Source organism: Crassostrea angulata, chromosome 1 (assembly GCF_025612915.1).
Source record: "Crassostrea angulata isolate pt1a10 chromosome 1, ASM2561291v2, whole genome shotgun sequence".
Classification (NCBI taxonomy): Eukaryota; Metazoa; Mollusca; class Bivalvia; order Ostreida; family Ostreidae; genus Magallana; species Magallana angulata.
Window position 1 is genome coordinate 22,061,338 of NC_069111.1, and position 21,016 is coordinate 22,082,353.

General features: G+C 32.3%; 1 protein-coding gene across 2 annotated transcripts; it reads left to right on the forward strand.

Annotated features, from left to right (window-relative positions):
* Positions 1-11,332: 11,332 nt before the first annotated feature.
* Positions 11,333-20,703, forward strand: LOC128179743 (dual oxidase maturation factor 1-like). 2 transcript variants are annotated; one of them, XM_052847313.1, is made up of 10 exons: positions 11,333-11,593; positions 13,862-13,907; positions 14,463-14,625; positions 17,201-17,258; positions 17,841-17,975; positions 18,112-18,171; positions 18,284-18,437; positions 18,551-18,762; positions 18,895-19,052; positions 19,175-20,703. In XM_052847313.1, the coding sequence occupies exons 3-10, from the start codon at positions 14,464-14,466 to the stop codon at positions 19,598-19,600; spliced, it is 1,365 nt and encodes a 454-aa protein (XP_052703273.1). In that variant the 5' UTR covers positions 11,333-11,593; positions 13,862-13,907; position 14,463; the 3' UTR covers positions 19,601-20,703. The 2 variants fall into 2 exon arrangements, with proteins under 2 accessions (XP_052703273.1, XP_052703265.1); XM_052847305.1 differs by lacking the exon at positions 11,333-11,593 and adding an exon at positions 13,070-13,267.
* Positions 20,704-21,016: the final 313 nt, after the last annotated feature.

Sequence of the window (21,016 nt, forward strand, 5' to 3'; positions counted from 1 at the left end):
AGCAAATATGCACCGATTGCGTAGTCTTAGCCCAAAATTCAGACAAATCTTGTTGATTTCAAAGAGCAATGGCCGAGTGGCCAGCAATGAAATAAACAGACTTACGTGACATTGCTGTTTGACACAACTACCCGAAGTCCAAGCTCTTGTTAAAATAGTTCTAATTCACAAGTCGATATGTATGTCAAAATGATTTGAAGTAAATGAAATGTACATGTAAGAGTGTGTGTTATTTTCCGATCAGCATGTATGAAAGGTCGTAAGTTTCTTTTTTCGCTTACTACACGAAAGTTCTTATTTCCAATTTTTCGTTTTTGTGTCTAGTTCAAAGACAGAATTGTTTACAAGCTCCGTCAAATTGAATTAAAAATTGTTCCAGATCGGGTACTAATTATTCTAAACTACATGTATACCAGACCGAATGAGGCACTATAATATCAACCATTATTTTTATGAAACCACAATACTTGGCTGGGGTCTAAGAGTACGATATTAGTTTTTTCTGAAAGTACGTAACTTTTCGTTATGGGCAATGCCATGTGTTTTATGTGGTAAATTGATGATGAATGGAAACGGTAGACTAATGATCATGTCTGGAACTACTATTATTATATATTATATAAAGAAAAAATATAAAAAATGTAGGTTAGCTTTATATTAATATATCAAGTATACAAGCTTTATATGAAAAAAAAAAATAAAATAAAAATTAAGCTTTAAATTGTTAATTATGTTTACAATACAATCGAAAAATTCGTTTTTTGAATGAAGATTAAAGGTGGTATACATGTACACTCGCGTGCAAGAAGTAGGTCATTTTTTTTATTTTTCCCCTATATATTTAATTGAAAACATGACTTATTTTCAAAACGTTATCTGTTATCAGATTATTTTTGTTGGATTTTGATGAAATTTATAGTGATTAAAGAAAATTTGACATACATTGAAAAAGTTTTTAGACAACTCGTCTGTAAAAGATCAAACACAACCGAAAGATATTTGTTAAGAGTTCAACTATACAGGTATATCTTTTGCACTCGTATGATTGAAGTTAATATGCGAGCCAAAAATCTTACATATGAACTAAGGAGCTTTAATAACTAATTTCAGGAACTGGAGGTTGAAAAATGATCAAATATGGTGCCAAAAAGAAAACTAGAAAAATTTGGAATTTATCTTTTCAAATCTTTTCAAGATAGATCAAAGGGTTACCTTTTAACGATTCTTTGAAAAGCTTTGGTTTTCAATAAAATATAAATTGAAAAAAAAAGATTGACAAACTTTTGGCATCCGAGTCTATGTTCTGTATACATAAAGTACGTAAGGATGTAGTGAATTATCTTTTTTCAGAGAATTATCGTTAAGCAAAATTTCTTCATGTCTCTAAATTGCGTTGTATAATGACAATGCACAAAAACGTATTCTATAGGAAGATTTAACTTTAATAAATGATATGCAACCACAATATTGTTTATCAAAACAGCTTCGTGCATCGCAAGTCGTATAATGGTTGTGTTCCCCGTTCTACACACATCTGATAAACATACAAAACACAGAAAACTTAGGTGTGCATTGTTCTTCAATAACAATTATTGCCTACCTTGAGAGTAAGAAGATGTAAATAAAAATCATTAAAAAGCATTTGATATTTCCTTCTTCTTTAATGCGGTTTGATTCTGATCATTCGATCAAAACACTGGAAAGGTGCATGGGGTACATAAAACATACAGTATATTTCAATTATACATGTGCAAGTACAATATTAATCAAGTAAAATAAGATAGGCCAAACAGTGATTATATATATATAATTATGATCCATATAATCTCACAAAGTTTTAAATGCCTAAACTACATAACATCACGAAATTTCCTGAGCAGCTAGTGTTTGATAGCAGAACAGGATATTCTAGACTTATAATAAAAAACATGCGTCGTTTACACAATGCATAATACTTGCATTGCATTTCAAATCATAATGAAATTCACCTGCAATTTGATAACAATTTACTGCATCAACTACACGTTTCCTTCTATGTATACTGCACCGACAGGAAGCGCGGGTCTGTGGTTCTAAAGATCAAGTGATGTTGTCTTGGTGGTTGTGTAAAAAATAATTATTCTCTTGCCCTTTGATTTCATGTGTCGTAATCTATATCGCATTAAAATCGCATTAAAATCATGTTCAGTCCTTAGTAAAAATTAAACTAAAGCAAGCACGATGACCTAGTTAGATAATTTCTAGGAAAAACGTTGACGCTATTTGTTCATATTTCAAAGTGAAGAAAATTGACTGAAAACAACCATGGAGACTTTTTCGGATAACTATTATTTATTTTTATTAAAATTGAATTGTAGATACTTCTCCATAATTCTCTTTTTAGGAGGGAGGACAACCGCAAATAGATTAAAGATTTATCTGTTTCAAACTACGACAGCCAAAATTGATAACCTGAGAAACTGGGGATATCTAAATGTTTCTTGCTCCAATTACAGACCTATGCTTTATCTATGTAAGCTATATAAGGAGTACGTTCGCAATTACAACAAAAGTGAATCGAAGTAATTATTACTTAAGAAATCATTCATAACTACAGTGGTCGCTATGTAACTATGATTACCTCAAAAATAAAAAATTACTTCAAATTTAAAAATCCAAAACAGTGTAAAGAATTCTAAGTCGCCATCAAATTGATAATTTTCTGTTAATTATTTTTTAAATACCATAAGGTCGGGTTCTTAATCAGAATTTTATTTTCCGTATTTGATTTTTTCACGAAAACTAATTTGACCCTTAAAGTTCACGATCTTATCAGTATTTGATTTTAAATACGTTATTAATACATATTACTTTACGGAAGAACCCATTTAAATGATCTTTTCATGTTTTTGAGTCAATAAGCTAACACAATTATTAATTTCTTTTAAATTTATTGAAATTTTGCCATTCTTGTTGTATGTTAACTTTAATTTTCTCTAAAACTTTTGCATACATTTGAACAAAGCTTGACATTTTTTTACAAATGAGCAAAGGTTTATTTCGATTGTTAAGCTGGTAGTAAATATTGTATTAATCTTAATATAACTAACAATCTTATTTAAAAATTTTAGCCTGATTTTGATAACTTTTACATCCTTATTTGAAATGTATTGCTAATTATTTCAATAGAGTTGTCAAAAAAGTGCATATCTAGGTCTCTGGTCGTTCCTATATAGTTGGTTAATCGGGAGAGAATGTTTCAACAACAGTGGGCATGTGATACTACTTATCATTATTTATTTTGTCAGAACAATTTTTTTTTTATTTTGGTGTAATCTTGCTTTCAATTATGCAATGACATCTCTAAAATATGGATTTTTAAACGAGAAGGGGATTTTACTAGTAAAGCAGTGTGCATATCTTCAGTTTGCTCTCTGTGCATTTATGATTTCTCTTAAATGTCATTTACCTCGTTTGAATAAAAAAATTGTACAATTCGCTGACCATACATTTCCTGTAAACCCTTTATCTACACGTAAGCGACACCATGTGCTAACCCACTGTAGTCTGCCCCTTTGCTAACTTTAGCATCATAATGAAATTTGTTTACTATAAACTTTGATAGGAAATAACCTAAACTAAGCGACCTTTGTCATCTGTATTAAATCAAACGTATTTGTTTTGTTTTGTTTCGCACTGTTTCGAACGCACCTAGGAATTACAATTTATGTATATGTGCAGAAAATGTGGAACTCATTCAGAAAATTACTAATATGTCGGCCTATACCAGACACCTGTTTAGTTTTTTTTTTCTTTTCAAAAATATAGCTTTGTCATCGTTCAATTTCTCCTATCTTTACATTCATTAGATGCCAGTGTTATATTCTCTGTTTAATGCTCGTACCATCTATAGATTTTTGCTGTTTTTGATGTTATTTTTTTAGAAATACCAAATTATCCAAATGGTGTCCCTTTATGATTATCACAATGGATGCAAATAACAGTAAATCGGTCACGATTCACGCGCAGATGAAAGTCAGCAGTTAAAGCAAATAACAGTTCCTGACAAAAAATGAAAGTAATGACGATGCAAAATGCACGAAACTTGATTTTATTTACGCAAAACTACAAAGATAATTCTAATCCTGAACATCTCGGCATCTAAAAATTTGACCGGACCCAATAGGTCAGGGAACGAGATTCAGAACAATTAGAAAGACTATGTAAAGTCCCTATATACTTACTAGTAATTTCCAAACATCGCTCCAGTTATCAGTAGGATTTCTACGACTAAAACGAGCATTGTATTTTGTATCAATTTTTGGAGGGGGTGTATTTAATTAAAGGGCTCGATGGTTGTGGCCACTTATATACTATATTGATCTCCTTTTAAAAAGAGCTCTATATAAAATATAGGAAAGGTGGCAAGGGACAGTTTTTTGTTGTTGATACAATTCATTGTAGCCAAGGGATGCATGTCTTCGGAACTCTGTAACCAGAATTTCCTCAGGTCCCATTCAGCACAAATTCCTTTAATTCACTCTTTATAAGGCCAATCACCAATTTCTGAAGAAAATTACTAGTCGAAACCTGTAAAATTCTCTACAAACTGGTTTTTATGGGATTTTGACCCTTTCATATTATGCTAATTTTTCATGATCTTTCAGCTTTTTAGACCTCCCCCAGCTAATTCCCTGCAGAGGATTGACCTTCCGCACCGCGTGCATGTTGCACTATCACATGTCAGAAACTTACCGGTGTATAGATTACAATGCCAATCCACCTACTTTTCGTGTTATTTTACCTCCCTTCTGTAACTTGCAATTTCACTGTGTAAAGTCAACACAACAGTCATAGCCGCAGGTTTCGCATTTTACTTCTGATTCTCATGTACATAACATATGGGGCCTACATATTGCATATCAACTTCAACAAGAGACACCCCTCTAACTAATGATAATCAATAAAAAACATTTCATGAATTTTAGCAACACTCATAAGCCTTCAAGTACAGCAACTCTCAATTTTACAAAAATATTGATATTTATCCGAAACTGTCCGTTGCTACCAAAACACCTAAATTCAAAATGTAAAATTTATGGATTTTTTCTTCACTAAAAAATCATAATTAATTTGTTGACCATCCAGCATCCTTGTGATGTATTGTTCTGTTTTTGTTTTGTTGTTGTTTTTGTTTGTTTTGGGTTTTCTTTCAGTTTTGTTTTCTGTTTTAGCAAATAAATTGGTTCAATCAAGTGGATGACTAGATACGGCATTTCTCAGAAACTTAGAGAAAGAACGTCATTACTTCGTAAATATATCTTATATTGATCTTCCTTTCGAACGTACTGGAAATCTGGTATGTTCAATGTAAACATTTAACGTCCGATTTGCGGAAAACAACTAAAACCCCTATTTTTATGACTTGATTAATGCATTCTAAGGTTTTCCCAAATGTATTTGTTCAATTTAGTATTCATACAAAGCCTTAATAGCTACATTGAGGGACACTCTTTCACGTACAATTCTTTTCCTCCTATTTTTGAATCCAGTGGTAGATTCTAACAAGCGTTAGTTTTTAATTTTTCCCTAGACTTTTCATAGAAAAAAATACACCATGCGTTTGGGATGTCTCAGCACTGACGGTTTTCAATCCAACTGACTATGATTTTCAATTGAAAGTCATAGAAAGTTACCATCAAATAACAAAACCATGAAAAAATTAACAAAAATGTGTCAACAAGTACACAAACTTTAAGTTCAATTAAAAGATGAACTGTCCATCTCTGATTGTGCTTGGTTAGGATAAGGGCTGTGCAGAATTTAGGAAATGTAACGTAAATGTCGAAAAATAAGAGTGTTACCTTTGGTACAAAGTCCTTAAAGGTTAAGTTACACAAAGTAGTAAAGATAAAATTTCACTATGTAACAATTGTCAGAAGTTAAGAATTTTAATGTTAAATGATTAAAAAATGTTTCATTATATTTCATGATCAATAAATTTAACTCTTCTAAAAAAAATTTGTGTCCAATCAGAAGAAAAATGGTTGCTTTTCAACAAATTGACAAAAAGTCGTTAAAGGTTACATATGTCATAAATTAAGTAAAAATTAATACACTTTACGAGAAAACATTGTGTTAGATTGCGTCTTGTTTCGTTCGTCTGATATTTTAGACGTTTGCTTGTGTACCTACTATACTGTATCCAATTCCTGACGGCTATAATACTGTATCCAATTCCTGACGAACAGACAGACAAACATACACGCTGGATAGACTGTCTCGTACCTATACAATTAACAACGCATTGCTGTAATTACATGTACAACAATTATTCATATTTTGAATTTGAAATTCAAAATAAACCCTGCATAAAAGAAACCAGCTTGTCAATAGGTTTGATCAAATTATGACTGATTGAATTGGATCTTAGTATAAGTTATTAATGTGTTTGTTTTATTTTATTTTGGTTTGAAATTGAACGCTTTCTTGACATCTTGTTGCACGGAATTACATAAATCACAAAATTTTAAATAAACGTCGAATTGTCATTGATATAAACTATTTGATTGATTATTAGTTTTGGGGTTTTCACAATCTTGATAAGAATACCTTTAACTAAAATTCTTATGATTTCTTATTTTATCAATTTATGTTAATTATTGTAATAACTGACAAAGACGAATGATGGGAGTTATCATTATTATTATTTTATTTATTTTTTTTTTCCAAATCTCCAATTTAATTTTTTGGGGGGTTTTACATGTTTGACTTAAGAGGCATGGTCACGATTTTGTTCAAAAATTATTTTCTCGACTGTAATGTTTACGATGCTTTAGTAAGGCCATTTTAATAAGCAACCAGAATCTGAGTGCAAGTCGTTGGGTTACATTTATAAGCGAGTTACAGAGCTTACAATTCTTTGCTATATAAAATTTCAAGTTTTAGATCAAATATGAATGTGTTTAGTGTTAGGAACAGTTTATTTATGCTTAAAACGAATTTTAAGATATTTTTTACTGCTATATTTAATCTATGTAAACAAAAACAGGGCATGAGCCTTGTTTACATGACAAAAAAAACCTGTATCTTGCCTATAACTTTACGACTGATTATCAAATTTCATTTTATCATTAGAAATGAATTCCTAAAGCATTTTAAATAATAAAACTAGAAAAATGGAATTTGACGAAAATCGTGACGATGCTCTTTATTATGCAATGCGCATTTTCTTGATCATTGTATTTTGCGTTTTCGTTAATTTTTGTGTAATTGTCGATCAAATTTCGTTTGCATTTGTAATAAACAGTGAATAGATCAATATGCAATTTTTTTTTAATTCTTATTTTCCTTTGTTTAATGTTTCCAACCAATCTTATACATTTAGCATGCTCATGGTGTCAAAGAAAATGCATAAAAATAGAATCGTAAACAAAAAAGATATAAACTATACTTGTTTTTTTTAAGAATAAAAACGCGCCAAATACGTGCAACAATCTACAATACTAATTGTGCTTGTCAGTAATCCTTCGTTTGAGAGAGAGAGAGAGAGAGAGAGAGAGAGAGAGAGAGAGAGAGATATGACACACAATAGGACTTGTTCCTAATCCATCAAATCAATATCAATATTTCAAACATTGACCTTGCCTTTATTTTGTGTAAACACAATCTGTTTCTTCTAGATGTGTGGATCGTCTTATTTAATTGCAATTCTAAGAACTTGTAGAAACAGAATATAGAGATATGCAGGTTGAAAATAAATCGTAAAACATGCTTGTTTTTAAACAATTTATGGGAATTCTTATTTAGGTTGGAATATCTGAAATATCTGAAAATAGCAAAGCGGAAAACTCATCAATGCGATTGGTTGTTATTTGATATAAATGATTTAACAAATTACGTTTGCTTTAATAATTACGAAGATATATCTGATCGCAAGTAAGTTTTCTTTTTACTCTTACCATAATGATAGATAAGTTAAAAAAAAAAGATGATCACAACAAATATTTCTCAGAGCAATGACCTTTCTAAATATTAATACAGCAGCTTTTACTTATCAAATTTTTAAAGAGGAAATCTTTTTTTTAAGAAGATAAATATTTTATTCTCGAGTTCATCGATCTGAAAAAAAAAACTAATTGATTGTTACGTGAATATAAGTATAGTTTGTTTTTATGTCAGACGAATGGTTTTCATAAGTGAAGTCTGGTTTAACGATAGCTTGATCGTTGCTTCTTCATAAAAATGCACGACAAAGAAGTCAACGCTCTTTTCGACAATTTTAGCATCATCCACATAAATAGTAAAGTGTATAGTATTTTTTTTTTTGCGCAAGGTAAAGCAAACATGATTTATTGGTGAAATATTTTACGATGTGACGAATTGATTAGTTCCCAAATGTTATGTCAAGGTTATGGTTAGTTAAATTAAGGTCATGGTTGGTTTTTGATTCATTTTTCGCAATATTAAAAGAAAACAATTTCAACAACTTGCAAGAAACTTTGTAGAAATATACTTGCGTTATATGTGTCGCTTCTTGGCCTCAAGTTGTACTAAGAATGGTAGGCCTCTCTTACTGTCTGGTTGGTACTATGAAAAACATTAATCTTCTTTATAATACTGTAAAACACATAACGGCAAAAGTCAATATTTTAAGCATTTCCTGCACATTTATTCATCTAGCTTAAAAAAACTTTTAAAGCGATAATATTTCGGGTGTTACATGTATGATGTAAAAAAAAAACAAGCCAGCAACTCAGACTGTAGGACCTGCTGAGGGCTCTAAATTTTGAAACTAATTACATAACCATTCCACAATGAAGTCGTTTCCGTCATGCCCAAAAAGTGGTAAAAGCCTGAACCTCAATTTCTATTCTAAAACGGGGGAAAAGTAAATCAAAACTCGCTTAGGGATCTTAAAAATCAGAGATCCGCCCAGTTTTTTGACCCCCTCGTTTCCTTGATCCTCTTAATTGGGTCCTAAATGTCTTTATTCTTCGCTGTTAATGTATTGGTAAACAACGAACGGTGATAATGCGTCTTATAGTTCACTTGCAGGTCTTTAATCCTGTAACACTTCAAGGCTTAACATCCTAGCTGTCGGCTTTTGATGAATATCTGTCTTGAAACATGCGCCCCTTTCGTGAAAAGCACCATTTTTTAAGGGTTTTTTTTTTCGACTTTGGAGTTATTACGTAATATGCACGCGCATAGCGGCACGAATGCCTTATTTGTTGGCGGGTAGATGCACTATTTGGTCTAATTTGACGTCAAATAAAATTACATAAGAATTTGTTTAGCACGCAAAAATTAGAGATGATTAGGAACAACCTTTGGCTATGTGGTGGTATTAAAAAAAGTCAATACCCATCAAAATTACGTAAGAATTAAGAAGTAAAATCTCTGTTGGATACATCGTGACTAAAATCTCGGTAGTATGCATATTGTTAACACACAGTGCGCCTATTGCAGCACAAGATCTTGATGCGTACCCATACAGTTCTATATTCTTCATTTTTAAAGTTGAAAGTTTCAAAGTTTAATTTACTGCATGGTAACTTATTGCAAGTTTTATTAACTTTTCACGTATGCAATTTACGAAATAGCTTTCCTTTACTAAATAAAATTTCAATCTAAAGTTAAAAGTCATTACATGAATTATTTTTAGTATAAGAATTTTTAACTTTTGATTGAAAATTAATAAAGGATATAATCATGCTTATACTAGGTGATCTTTTAAATTCTGCAACAGAATGCTCCTATTGTAGGAATAAATTCTAAGTCGTCGTCAATTAGAACTTTAACAACGCTAAGTCTAAAAATTTATAGAGATCTCTGAAATTTTTGGTAAGGGTATAAACTATACTTCTCAGAAATCTAAAGACCAAAAGGATCATTTAACATCGAACAATCAGCATTCTATTATGGCTTTTTATATTCTGTAAGATGTTGTGTATTCATGAAACTGTTTTGCTGTATGGATTTTAGGGGGCCACGGGCCCGGTTGAGAAGGAGATAGATATCTGCATCAATTTTGATTACTTAAGTCTTGATACATGCAGCATGCCAGATGCATACTTGAATCAATTACTTTTTATTGATATTTTTCAGTTATATATTATCCTCACATTAATTACTGCATCGATATTTTTATAACCCCTTTGAAATGTTTACAGCATGAATAATACACGGTGAGTCTGTCCGATCGTCTGTTTGTCTTTGTATAAAGTTAACAAATTGGCTTGTAAAGAGTAAGGTTCAAAACATCAAGTACAGAATAATGGAAAAAAAAACAAGAAGAAAAAGAAAATTAGTTTACATACCCCGTCGATATTTGGATCTTGTAACAACAAAGTCTAGGTATTTGACTTCCGGAATACAGCTCCGGGTTCGCGATACTATTAATCTCCTCACCTGGGTGAATGCAGAGAGTGCGTATCTTGTACTGGGGATACGATACTGGATGGTGGAATGCTGGCATCTCACAAACAGGATTAAGATTATCAAACAATGTCAACACAGCGGAAAATGATTCAATTTGTACCAAAAGACGTCCATTCTAATTAGCCTTATTTACCAAAATGAACCATTTTCACTTTCTACAAAAATTTAAAAAAAATATTTCTTTTTGAACCACACCGCATGTTTGAAATTTTAAAGAAATGACTCGAAAAAGACAGTGTTGAATTCATGCATATTTTATTTGAGAAGGAGCAAACTCATATGTTGAGACTGAAAAATTTAGTTGCGGCGTGGTCTATTGTGTCTTTTTAAAACTAGAGATATTGATTGTATTTAAAATGGAATTAAAACTTTGACGCGTTCTAAAGTTCTTTTTCTTCAAAAACAGTTTATGCATATATTTTATTTGAGAGGAGCAAATTCATATGTTGAGATTGAAAAATTTAGTTGCGGCATGGTCTATTGTGTCTTTTTAAAACTAGAGATATTGATTAATATATTTAAAATGGAATTAAAATTTGACGCGTTCTAAAGTTCTTTTTCTTCAAAAACATTTTTTAATATTTCCACGTCAGAAATATCGATTTTGTCCAAATGAAATAGTTTTGTATTAAATTTATTGGGAGTGTTGTCAAGACTCTCGGTAAGGAATCTTCTTTTTACGTAATAAAAGTTCTGTGTTTTAAAGGGGAAGTTTCTAACATTGGAAATCCGCTCATTTAATGCTATCATAAATATATGTATAACTTTGTAATTAATTAAATCAATATATCTTCGTGGCTGCTTTAAAATTTATGTCTTTCAATTGCATACCTTTAATGGGTCCTTTTTTTTTTTTAAAATCGGCGTGACACAATCTTGTGGTCACTTTTGGTTGTCTGCTAGAGTACAATCAATATTTACTTTCATTTGGGATCAGAGGGGAAACTATCTATATCTAAGGGGACCTCATTAGGGTGTTGAGTAAAAGTTAGGTACATGTCCACTCATTACTGAAAAGGTAGCGACTAATTCGTTACAAAAACTTTACTCGACTAATCTTAGTCATTCTAACATGCATATCTTTCCACCAAGTCTCCCTTCGCTTCAGAAATAATTAATCGATATATACAAGGAATGATATACGTTTGAAGCTTTCTTATTCATTTAAAAGGTAAGACCAAATTGTGTAAACTCTGCAAATAACTGTAATTATATAAACGCGCAATTTTTAATTAAGAATGCAGAAAATTGACATAACAGGTGAAGTACAGTTTAAATCTTATTGGATTTTCAAATAAGTAAATAAATGTCGGATTTTTTAGCCTTTTGTAGTATATTTATTCAGCGGAGGGAAATTTTGCTGTTAAATACGTCTTGTGCACTAGTGAATCATGAACAAATAGTTATGCAGAACAATAAAAAAAGTCAACTTTGCACCTTTAGATGCATGTGAATTATATTTTTATAAGTTTGTACTTCCTGGGTCGCGAGTTGACAGTCTCTTGGGGGTGGGTGGGTAGGTACTTATGGGTAACTAAATAAACAATTAAGAGTTAATTCATGGGTAATTCTACGAATTCGAGATGGCTGTTCTAGGAATTATGTAAATAAATGCCTCTTTATTGCAGGGAACAAAAATTGGGTTTTTTTTTCTTCTTCTTCTTTGCAAACTATGACATAATCGACGAATATATGTCTGGTTCTCATTAACTTAAAAAGAAATTTATATATAGCGCTGACAAAGTTAAACAAATAGACTTGGTTACACGGAAAAGTACACTCTGGAAACAAATCCTTTTGTATTAAACAATAATTTTAAACATCTTTATGAAATATGTAGTTCTACTTAAGCTCTTGTACGATGAACTATCCTTTGATCGATATTCGGAATTAAACTTTTCTTGGTATTACACTCTTATGAAAAAATAAAGTGATTTTATATGAAATAACGAAGTGGTTAAACCATCTGCCGCTTACATTAAAATGACCTTACAAATATGAATAACAAATAATAACCAGAAATAAGTGAATTTGACCTACCGCTACATTACCAAACCTTCTTGACCGTTGGAAACAGCGGGCATTCCCCTATTACATATATTAAGCAATTGTTATTATGAATTTACGTTATTAAATGTCATATCTAAAATAACGCATTCCATATTATCATTAATTCTATGAATATTCTTACTTGTATGTGTGCTCTGGAAGTGAGAAGAAAAAAAACACACACCAAAAAGGCAACAATTTTCTAGTTGCTATATTTCATCATAAGCATAGTCATTCTTTTGATATGTAAAGGAACTTGATGTCGACTTTAATTTTTTGAAGTGTTTTGTACTCTCTTTGTCCGCCACTTAGTATATCTGAATAGTCATTGTGTGAAACAGTCGTATGGAGGCGACCTTTAGATTTGTTGAAAAAAAAGTGAGAGAAAAAACCCCCAGAAAAAGTGGGAGGAACTAACCATGCAAATGTAAAATATAGTAAGCGATGTCGTAAAGAGAAAGATAAAAATATGACAGCCGAAAATCCCAATTCACCTGATGGCTCATATTTATTTATTTTCAATGAATGATAATCACACCGGCGCAGTAAGCAGCCCGACTGGGTTATAAAACGTAACCGGAGCGCCGGGGATCAGTCATTAAGGGCTGATCACCTGACTTTGACAGCAGTCTCTATATCATCAGCCGGTATTATCATCTTAAGGCTTTCTTAAAACAAAACTTGTATCTGCCGATAGGAAGTTGACATTTTTTGTCCAATTACATTGAGAAGTTTATAGTTTTACACGACCCCCAGGTTTAATATAGGAACCGGCCGGGAAACAGCTTGTTTTATGGTCAGTGATAAACTTTCCTTATTTTTTTAAATTTTAACTTAAAAAAATTAATTTCATAAATTAAGGAGGTGATGCATTTATTATGCAACTTTGCATTCTGTTCATCTTCAATTTATATTTTTTCTTAAAATCTATAATGATTTTTTAAAACAATTGATCATTATTAATTACAAACGAAAATGATGCTATGCAATATTTAAATGCATTTTTGTTTATCAAATTTATGCTTCATATTTCCGCAATTTTGCATTTAATTATATGTGCCCTATCCACTTTATTAACTTGCAACTCTATTTACATCTCGTGAAACATTATCATAGAAATCGTTACAGTCCGACACACGCGCATATTCACGCATGAGCGCCTTATTATTATATTTTTATGGACGTTTTATACAACACAAATTCTACATTCAGTGACATGGACAACGCCACATTGTCAACTCTCTCTAAGTGGCGTGTCAAAAGCCATTGTGATCTTACTGAGAGAAAGAGAGTGAGAAAGAAACACTCACTGAGAAAGAAATATATATATCGGCGATAATATCCTGGTGTCTGAAGGATTAAACTGAACATGCAATTTCTCAACTTTCAGAGAGACGGCCGGAAAAGAGGAATTAGACATCAGCAGCCTGTTTAAGGTAAATATCTTGATTTCTAGCCATACCTGCTATTGTGTGGGTGATAGGCAACGGAGTTTATCAACATTCATGTATACAGCATAGCAGCGCAGAATTAAAAAGCCGTCCTCTGAGTAGGAACGATTACGTTTTCCGCTTATTATGTAAATATTGCTATTTGGAGGACGAAAACTCTCTTCGTTTTCCCCCTCTCTATCAGATAGAGAGAAAGAATGAAAGTTTTTTTTATCACTCAATCAATCCACCACATCATTCATGTCAAAGCTTTGTCAATTTCTTTCATCTAGTCAAAAAATTGTTAATTAATAGTAAGGCGGCTAAAAGACATAAATATATCAAACTTATTGAAATCATTCTCACGTGTAAAAAATGAAAGGTTAGCTTTATTGCCACTACCAAAACGTAAAGTAACATGGGCGCGAGAAAAGAATGACGTGCTACACTTTGTTTTGGAGTAATACGTAACGTTTTTCCTCCTCATCCCATTTGATTGATGATTCGCTCGTATTCAAAGTCAACGGTCTGTGTATATAGGGTCTTTTTGTCATTTTTCAGCATGACTTGGTTCAGAGCTTTTCGCGGTGATTTCGGATTTTCTTTCTATGGAGAGAAGAGAACTCCTGTAACAATTGACATTCAGCTAGTTAGTGCAATCTACGCATGCGTCTTGGTCTCTGTGGCAGCAATCATAGTTGCTATTGGCATACGAGGAAAAGAAGTAAGTTTAATTTCAGAATCATCTTCTTTCTGCAAAAGAAAATTCATCAATACTTCATATTTGTGTTCATACATTTCATTTTGTGAGTTGGTCACCTTTAACAAATCCAATCATTTTCCCAATACAATGACAACCGGCGATCAAGTGTTTGCATGCACAAACTTACACCCTATGACCGTTCTAAGGTTAGGAAGAAACACCTTTACGATTTGTCATCTGTGTATTAAACATTATGTGATAAAGAGCTTTTAATGCATAAACAAACATATTTTCTGGTAATACACTTCCTATAATAATCAAACGATCATAAAAAGAGACATATCGCCTCGATGGGCGATTCAGGTAAAAGCAAGATAGGGCTGCGATAAAGATTACGTAACGGCCAGCTCCAAATTAATGACCGCAAATGTCGTACTTTCTAACGGAATCTTCCTATTTGGGGCATGCGTGTTACTTCTCACCTCAGCTGACAAGTTCAGCAGAACTGATTCAGCAATTCTGTTTTTTCTTCTAATCGTTAAGTTATTCGCTACGTGTCTTGCCGCGACCGATTCTATATTTAGGTCGCGATTAAGTTGTTTCGGAAACCGATGATTTTAGAGGAAACATCACTTCCCTGGTTTACTTTCTTGTTTCGAGTCACACCTTCTGTGTAGTAACATCACTTAAAGCAAAAACATCACAGGTAGTACCGTGTTCAAACAAAACCGAAAAAAATTACCACCTTAAAAATAGCTCTCCCTACACCGATTAGGTTGTCTCCGACATCTTCCATTTCAATATAAATCCGGTGCTTCAGCGCTGTTGGTATTCAGTTCGAATCGCTCTGTCCCCAGACAAGCACACATACAACTCGGTCGTAAGACTGTCTGGTAATGTTCAGATACGACTAGGTTGTACGTGTATTTGTACAATTAATCCGAATGGTCAACCAGAAAATCCCGGAGATTATATTATCATCATCGCCGCTTCTCTTTGCAGTCGTCAACATTTTCATTGCAACATCATCATCGTCATCATTGTATTTGTTTTTATTTGTATTACATTTCATCCATCGCTGTTACATGCAGTTTTTTTTTTATTCATTTCTCTCTTTTTTTTTATTTGATTAAAAATTGAGTCATTTGTATTTCATTCTTTAGTTGATCAGCAAGACTCACATTCACTGTAAAGGACAGTTCATCAAAATTTAAGATGAAACCTTTAATGAAACAAGCAAATTTTCACCTTCCTTTTGTTTCATATTGAAAGATAACAGTCCTTATAGTCAAGGAATTCAAATTAATTCCCGACGTCATAATTCTTTATGTGATTTCTGATTATATACATATGCTTTCCGTAATTTGTATTTCTTTCCTGTTCGACCTTTAACAAATTGCGGTTTACCACCTTCGACTCTGAAATGAAAATATGCCTAGAGTTATTTCTTACAATTAGCTTAATTAATACATTTCACTGTCTGTTTATTATTCCCCGAAAAATATCACCTTCTAAAATATTAAAAATGAATTAAAGAAGATAGAGTTTATTGTTTTTGATGGTTATTGAAAACCTTACTCATTTTAAATAATTTTTATTTGATTTTAAAAATATTAAAATCTTTCTACGTCTTAATTAATTAATGTACATACATACACAATTAGCGGTTCTTGCGTGTCAACAGTTTTATTTGACAAAGAAAATTATATTGAATTCAGTACTTCATAGATGTTTAATTTCTGTTTTAAAAATGGTTGATCATTCTCTCTCTCTCTCTCTCTCTCTCTCTCTCTCTCTCTCCCCCCCCCCCCCCCCCCCCATTTTACCTTTGTTGGCCAGACTAGCTACAGGAATGATTTTTATATCACCCCATAAATCATAGTGCAGCGTGATTTCTCTCAGTTTTCTTGTTTTGTGATTTTTTAACCCGACTCTGACCCGACACCTCTTTGACTTTCAAATTATTGTCTGTTTTCAGTCATTTCTCGTGTTTTACATTAATTAACCTAAATGAACTTGTCACCTGTGTCTGTTGCCTTCAGATAATCGATCACATTAAAAGAACTTTGAAAAATTTATAGAATCACGGAAGCTATTGTTTGAACCATTTTCCCCAATTACTAGTACATTGTATATGTATTATCATTAATATATAAAGTAAATTATCAAAAACATTTTTAAATAAGACAAAATTCAAAAAAGATATGTACCGTACCTACAGGTATGAGCAGGATGTAGGTGAAACATTTTTTTTTTCAAAGGATGAACTCTAGGGGATATAATAAGTAATTACATATATTAGTATTTGTCAAACCAAACAGACCACCTAGTTTTGTGGCCATAACGATAAAGAGAAGAGAATACAGTAAATATAATTATACTGGCAACAGTCTGACAATATATTGGTGTTTTGTTGACCTTTGATGGCTTTTGGTAGTACTATTGTCCACGTATTTACCGTCCACAATAACCGTCATATCATTTATAAAGCACCTATAAAACCAGGAAAGGCTAAGTTCTCTGTTCTAGAAGGTTGCTTATAAGTACGTAGCGAGTACTAGCAGGGTTATATATTTTCTTGATATTTTCTTTTCAGAGATGGATAAACTTGGTTCGAACTGTTTTCAGCCTGGGAATTGGATCGACCATTGTCTGTAAGTGTTGGAGTCCATAATGTACCATCATTAAATATTATAGTGCATCGTAATAATTAGATGATATTATTAAAGTACAGTCCGTAGACTTTGCATTCTTCTGCACAATAAAATGGCTACCGTGCACGTGTTGTCGATTTGTAAGACTTGTCTATTGGTGGGGCAAACAAGCAAAACGTGGCTCCAATACACCATTTGCTCTCACCTATACCGGAAGTTTAGTTGTCAGCATATCTGTTCAAAGACATTAATAAAAATCGCTAGGTTTGCAATTTGCTTGTTTACATTGCATTGCTGATAGGTCTTCAAATAAAATGAAAATCATTGAATTAATGTTTGCTTAAACTTGCCAACGGAACACAGATTTTAGCACATCAATTCGGTTGAATATATTGTGCAATAGGTCTTTCACACGTATGACATAACTTGATATTTAAAACCCCATCTGTAAAGTAAAAACACGAATAACATATAATACAAACTAACTAAAGGTTGAATGAGATCACGTGTTTTCGAATGTCTTGCATTTCTTTATTAAATCCTCAGAAGTCTGTTTTTTATGACATGGCGTTCATTTTTTAGTGACATCTTTGGGCTACTGTTGGCAGTATGGTGAAGTCCAAGTTAAATCTGCTTACGTGTACAGATCTGAAGAGGAAATCTCAGGAACCCTGGGCATATTTGTTGGTCTTCGTAGAATCAACATCACATTGACAGGTACCACAATCTATCTTACTATCTATCGACTATGCTTATGCTCATACAAGTAAAACATGCAAAATATCAAACAAACCAAAAAAGTGTTAAAAGTGTTGTATAGTGAAATATAATAACTTTTTGGTTTTTTTTCCAGGAACGTTTAACCAAACTAAGGGAGAAATTGAGTACAATGAAGCCATAGACCTTGATAATGGTATTTCATAGTTTCTTTCGATTGATTTATAACATTGTCATTTAATTGATTGCCTTTTAGACATAACAAACTTAAATTTGTTACTTAGGAATGTATATAATCTAAATTACAGTTCGTGGTCCGATTCAAGAGCTGCGACACTGCTTGGGTAGAGGTCTTCCTATTCCAGTCCTACATCTTGTTGAATATCTCAGTACTGATGCTGGGGGCATGCGTTGGGGTAGAGGCTACACCGGGGCTGGAAACCTTTCCTTCATTTTATTATGGTACTATATAGCACAATATCTTCACTTCTTCTGCTATTATAATTTAATTAACTGAACGTAGATGGTTTATTAAACATACACATTCTATTGATGTTGAATATTTCTATTTGCAGGACCTCTTTTGCATTCTGGATCCTTGCAAACATCATGATGGTCACAGTGGTTTTTTACGGTGCCTTTTTACTGACATTAACCGGAGTCACCATGATTTTTGCATGTGTCACTTTCCACGTACTTCAGCCCCGCCTTCCTTTCCGAATTCTGGGAAGTGATGTAGATTTTGTTACCTACTATGGCCCTTGTTTCTGGGCTGTTCTTATCTTTGGTGAGTTTATCAATGTGCATTTGTATCTTCCGACATGTATGGCGTTATTGTAGTAAATGAAGTGCATATTCTATATAAGTAGGTGTACAGTTCTTCATTGTGTAGTTCATTCTTTTTTCTTCTTCCTTTAAGGCATTCTTACAACAATCACTGGGTTTGTCATCGTGTGTCTCGACTACAAAATTCCAAAACTAGCTGCAAAATACATATTGATTGAAAAACCTTTCGTTAAAGAAGACGTTTACACTAGTGAACACAGGAAATCTTTTGCAACCCTGCCACAACTTAAGGTATGTACTCCTTCATCATTATTACTCAAAATCGTCTTGCATTCTTAAGGATAATTTTTTAAAAAAATGAATCAAACTACAATTTGCATTCTAAAAAGACCACTTTTTGCCTCTTTTTTCAGTATGACTTGCGAAAAACTGCCTCAGATCCTTATGGTCTGGTTAATCAAGGTTTCGAACACAACGAAATTCTACAAACAAAAGAAAACATCCTAAACGATCGTAATGACTTGAAAAGGTGTAGCACCAACCCGGGACCAATATCAATTTCGCCAGATACCTCTCCAATTCGCAGAGGGTCACTTCCGGTTCGCAGTTCAATGTCGCCCTTGACCTCAATACACGAGCATGCGGTTTTTGATTCGAACACTTCCAGTCCCAAACTCCATAGATCTCCTCCTCAGTATAGTAAACACGGTGAAACCAACATTCAAATGATGCCATGTCCACCTATTGATGAAAACGATCGCATCGACAGGTTAAAGGAAATATACATCAATGTTGATCAACAGCAAAACACTTCGCTAAATACATATAATGCTTTATAGTGAATGAGGAAAAAAAAATAGTGTTTGAATGAATGAATTTATTGTAATTTAGAAAGTGCTTTATCATTTGATCGTACTAGTGTGTGCTATTGACAATAAGATTGTATGAAGGTTGGTTGTACACAAATTTCTTTTTGCTTTTTTTCACACGTTTTATTAAAACGTACTGTCTCAAAATGTGATATTAATATGATATAATATATTCTTATTTAATATAGTGATTTAAGTCACCGAAATGTGATCCAATTGTGCCAAAATAAAATGTCGTTACGATGTAATATTCAATTACATGTAGGTTGCTTCTGTGTTCACGCTTTGTAGCGCATATCTTAGAATATTCTTCTTTTAGTTATTCTAAGATGTTAATAGTCTTAGCATAGATTAATCAAACACCAAATACATTATTGTTTTTACTTGTTGAAGCTCCACGACCTTTTGCATCTAAGTGTGCGAATTAAATGTTATATTACATAGACCCCATTCATCTTATTACAAATATAAACACCAATTGTCTTTCATTGTAGACCCGAAGTTTCTATTAATACATGATTTCAGGTTGTATTTATAAATCAATTTTAAACACTTCATCTTTTTTGATAGATGTTCGGTTTAAAGAAATAACTAGTGATTTTTTTTATTGAAATGTTTCAAAACCTATCAATTATCTTGACAACATTTGATGAAATTGTTGAAATAATGTATTTATTTATACTTTCATGTCGGGCCTTTTCCTAAAAAATAATGTTATTAATGTAAACTATTCGGTGAAATCTCGTGAAGTCTGAAAACCGTCAAACCGTTAACGTAAGTGTAACGTGTTATTTGTTTACAAATAAATAAAATTTGATAACATTTGTTTTCGTTCAATCATAAAAAGATTGAAAGGCATAAGAAAGTAAATATATATATTAAAATGACAGATTTATCTTCAATGTTGGTGCCATTTTATTAGCGTTTTCTATTCTTAACAGTAATGATCTATTTGTACAATGTTCCTTGTGTTTGTTCTTTTAAGGCAAATACTATTACTATATTGTCTCTCTTCAATTTTCCAATCATGTTTTGAAAAAAATGTATAGTTTTATCCAATAAAACTCTAGTAAAAAAGGTTTTATTTGTGTTTATTTAGTGAATTAAGGGTGCGCTTGATTTAGCCTAAATGGGTGTTCACCAGTTTACACGGTGTACTAAACGTAAACATGCATTTTTTTTTTTACTGTAAATCAAATGGTGTGGTGTAGTAAAATTAGGCATTCATGGCGGACGAGAATGCAGCAGTTTTATGTTAGCGCCTATCCGTGGCTATTCCCCAATAGATACATGAAATAAAAAAAAACCACCACATTTTAAATGTAAATTATAGCTTCATACAGAAGACAACTGTAATGTGACTTCTAATCAGATATATTACTAAAC